Source organism: Physella acuta, unplaced genomic scaffold (assembly GCF_028476545.2).
Source record: "Physella acuta isolate Inbredline_101_S28 unplaced genomic scaffold, ASM2847654v3 ptg000174l, whole genome shotgun sequence".
Taxonomy (NCBI): domain Eukaryota; kingdom Metazoa; phylum Mollusca; class Gastropoda; family Physidae; genus Physella; species Physella acuta.
The window spans coordinates 327769-331125 of record NW_026731693.1 but is presented as its reverse complement, the minus strand read 5'-3'; the positions used below and the strand labels follow the sequence as shown (position 1 = coordinate 331125).

Here is a 3357-nt window from a genome sequence, read left to right as displayed (position 1 = left end):
ATATATATATATATATATATATATATATATATATATACACATATATATACATATATATATATACATATATATATATATATATATATATAATTTATTTATTTATTCTAAAAAAACACAAATAGCTGTCTGCCACCCAGAGACTATTGACGGTGTGACGTTTAGTGTAACATTGAACAACAGCTTCGCTCTGTCAGAATGTCCAGCAGGATATAATGGTAAGTTCATCGTCTCAATGTGTCTAGAATAAACCGGTAGTGATCTCCCCTAAACTTTCTCGAATATTCTTATATAAAACAACAGGGGATGGTAACTGGGGATATAGTTATGATTTTTAATCCATTTTAAATACTTAAACTTTTAAAAATAGAATAGAATCTCATAAAAAAAACATTGCGCACCAAGCAAACGCCGAATAAAAACGCGTATAATAGTGCGCAATATTATTAGTACTTTAAAAATTTACATTAGTTTTTTGAGAAATCGGAAGTAGCGTAAATTACTACTTCCAGTCAACGGAAATTACTCAAAATTTAACAGAAGGTAGAGAATTAGATCTTTTACTTACATGTGAAATTTCATTTATCTATCTGAAATAGTACTCAAGTTATAGGCTTTTGAAAAATTCAAAGTAGGAAAAGTACCACTTCCGGTTATCGGAAATCGCTCAAAAGTTGATACGGATCTACGATTTTGATAAAATACTTATATATGAAATTTCATCAACCTAGCTGTAACGGTACTCAAGTTATCGTGTTTACACACGGACAGACAGACAGACAGACAGACACACACACACACAGACATACGGACAAGATTGCAAAATTATGTTTTTCCGTATCAGTGAGGTGTAAAACGTCGAGATTTGTAAAAATCTCGATTTTTTTTTTTGCACGATTACAATACTTTCTCTATACTACGTATATACGAGAAAGTAAAAAATGGGGAGGGGGGGGGGGGTAACCTGTAGTGGTGTCACCAGCCGTGGTAACACAGGGTGAGAGACCCGGATGTGGCGTCAGATGTAACTACATCAGACATCTATACTCTCTTCAACTGGCACCGGAAGCTTAAATTAAGACAGTTATTAATTAAACGAATACTTGTTTACTTTATATCGTAATTTAGTTTCTCCAATGGGCGTATTGTGTACAGGGATTCAAATACAGTTTAGGTCACTATGTAAATTCTCTTATAGTAGTTTTGCTTAGCGAACTGATGGAATTCAGGATTATAATAGTAAAACATTTATGAATGTAAATCCTTGCAGAGGAGAAAGGGGGGGGGGGGGGGGTTATAACCTTTATCTAATCAACCCCTAGGATTAACTATAACAGTGATCAATGAAAAAATCAAATGGTGCGCTAACCTAATGACAATAATAATGACACATATACCTTGTACTCAAGACAGTTACATAAGAGATATTAATACATAGGTGTAGTGTAGTTCTACTTAATTTAAACAGAAGGCATGTACTTCAAAAGAATAACAAACGAACGAAAAATTATGCTTAAATGACCACTGACAGTCACAATTTTCTGTTTGTTTTTGATACCTATTAAATTTTTCATATTGATTATTTTAATTTTTCAAAACTCAATACTTTAACATATAAATTAAATTCTTAGGATTTCTAAAAATTATATAGCTGTTGTGTTTAAAAGACCAAACTATAATAGTTTTTTTTATAAAGTTTCAAATTATAAAATTATAAAAAAATTATTTGACTTCCTTAAGAATTTTCAAGTATTGTGTCAGTTATCCACTGCATATTGCTTGGGACAGAAACTGCATAGTCGACATAACCTCCATCCAAGGGTAGATTATGGGTGATTATTCCAAGCAAGTAGTAACGTCCATTCTTCATGCAGCTCACTGGTCCGCCAGAGTCTCCGCTGCTTATGCCAGAGTGTCCAGTGGAACTAAAGCAGAAAAAAATTCCATCTCTATCGTATAATCCAAAAAGCGATAGGTGGGCAAGGCACAGATTTTGGTCCAAATTTCTGACACGAAGCTGTTGAAGACGGCTGTTTAGCACGTAATTAAAATGACCGGTTTCCCCCCAGCCTGTGACAAAACAAGGCGAGGCGTCCCAAATATTTCCTTCGGGCAAACAGATAGGCTGGACCGAGTCTGTAAATGTTAACGGAGATGACAGTTTAAAAAGGGCCAAATCAACCGCATCGTGTTCAAACGCCGCTTTAGTGCGAGTTCTATTGCCTTTTAGATAGCTGTTGTTTCCAAAATATACCTCAGCTACATCACCGCCATTACAGTGTCCAGCGGTCATTATCCAGTCTCTGTTAATAATAACTCCTCCGCACATCCCGTGAGAAAAAATCAACCATACTTGCCATGGCCAGGCATTATCTGGTGCGTCTTTGCCACCTACAATCTGTTGTGATTGGTCGTTCTTAGACACGCCACATTGACCTTGGTTTAATATAGGCGGGGACGGCAAGTCTTTGACTACATCTGATTTGGGATAATTGAATTGGTAATGTTCTTGGTACACTTCTAGCGGAAGATTGATACTTCTGCCGAAAGAACAATCGTCTGATTGAGATTTGATATGACCAGGCTTCATACATAGTAATAAGAGAATCTGCTCGGGACAAAATTTAAAAATATAAACTATTAAAGGAAATTAACATATAAAGTATTAAAGGAAATTAACACTGAAGGAAGAAAAGTTGTGTTAAAGATAGGAAGGGTTGTATCCCCCCACCCCCTCCTTCCAATAGACCTTACTAGGTAATACTTTTTTTCCGGACAAACGGCCTTCGGGCAATTGGTCATTTTGGACATTAGCTGCATTCCTCAAGAGTCCATTCGGACATTTTTAGCATTCGGGCAAATGTCCATTCAGGAAAACACCCTTTAGGTAGACGGCTTCTGGTGTCTTACTTGAGTTTGTCGTGGACCCATCTGGATTCATTTACTCGATGCAACAAAGGCTAAAACGCATATTTTCCACAACTCTATGAAAAGGTTGTTTACCCAACTGCAGGTCAGTGCAATGTAAAAAAATGTTTGATTTATTACTCGGTATTAGCAGAGGCCAGAGTTTCTTCTCCAGGCATCTCTTCGGGGGGGGGGGGGGGGGGGGGCAAGCCCCCCGAATTTTTTTTTACCGCCACCCCCGAACGAAATGAAATTCATATAATTTATATAGATAATATATACTTTTAACAGTGTCCGCCTCCCCCCGAAGAAAGTCTACCGCCCCCCCCCCCCCGAAAATTTCAAGTGCCCCCCCTCCCCCCCGGAGAAAAAAGTCTGGAAGAAACACTGGCAGAGGCAATTAATGCTTAGTCGTTCTTTCTGGTAATCTTTAAAAATATCTCATGGCAAGTA

General features: G+C 37.1%; 1 protein-coding gene across 1 annotated transcript; it reads right to left on the bottom strand.

Moving 5' to 3' along the window:
• Positions 1-1732: 1732 nt before the first annotated feature.
• On the bottom strand, positions 1733-2599 carry LOC131936270 (chymotrypsinogen A-like). The gene has a single exon (XM_059293182.1). The coding sequence runs from the start codon at positions 2585-2587 to the stop codon at positions 1733-1735; it is 855 nt and encodes a 284-aa protein (XP_059149165.1). The 5' UTR covers positions 2588-2599.
• Between the last annotated feature and the right edge of the window lie 758 nt (positions 2600-3357).

Excerpts from the sequence above, each read along its gene's own strand:
- LOC131936270 (XM_059293182.1), bottom strand. The coding sequence starts at position 2,587 with ATGAAGCCTGGTCATATCAAATCTCAATCAGACGATTGTTCTTTCGGC.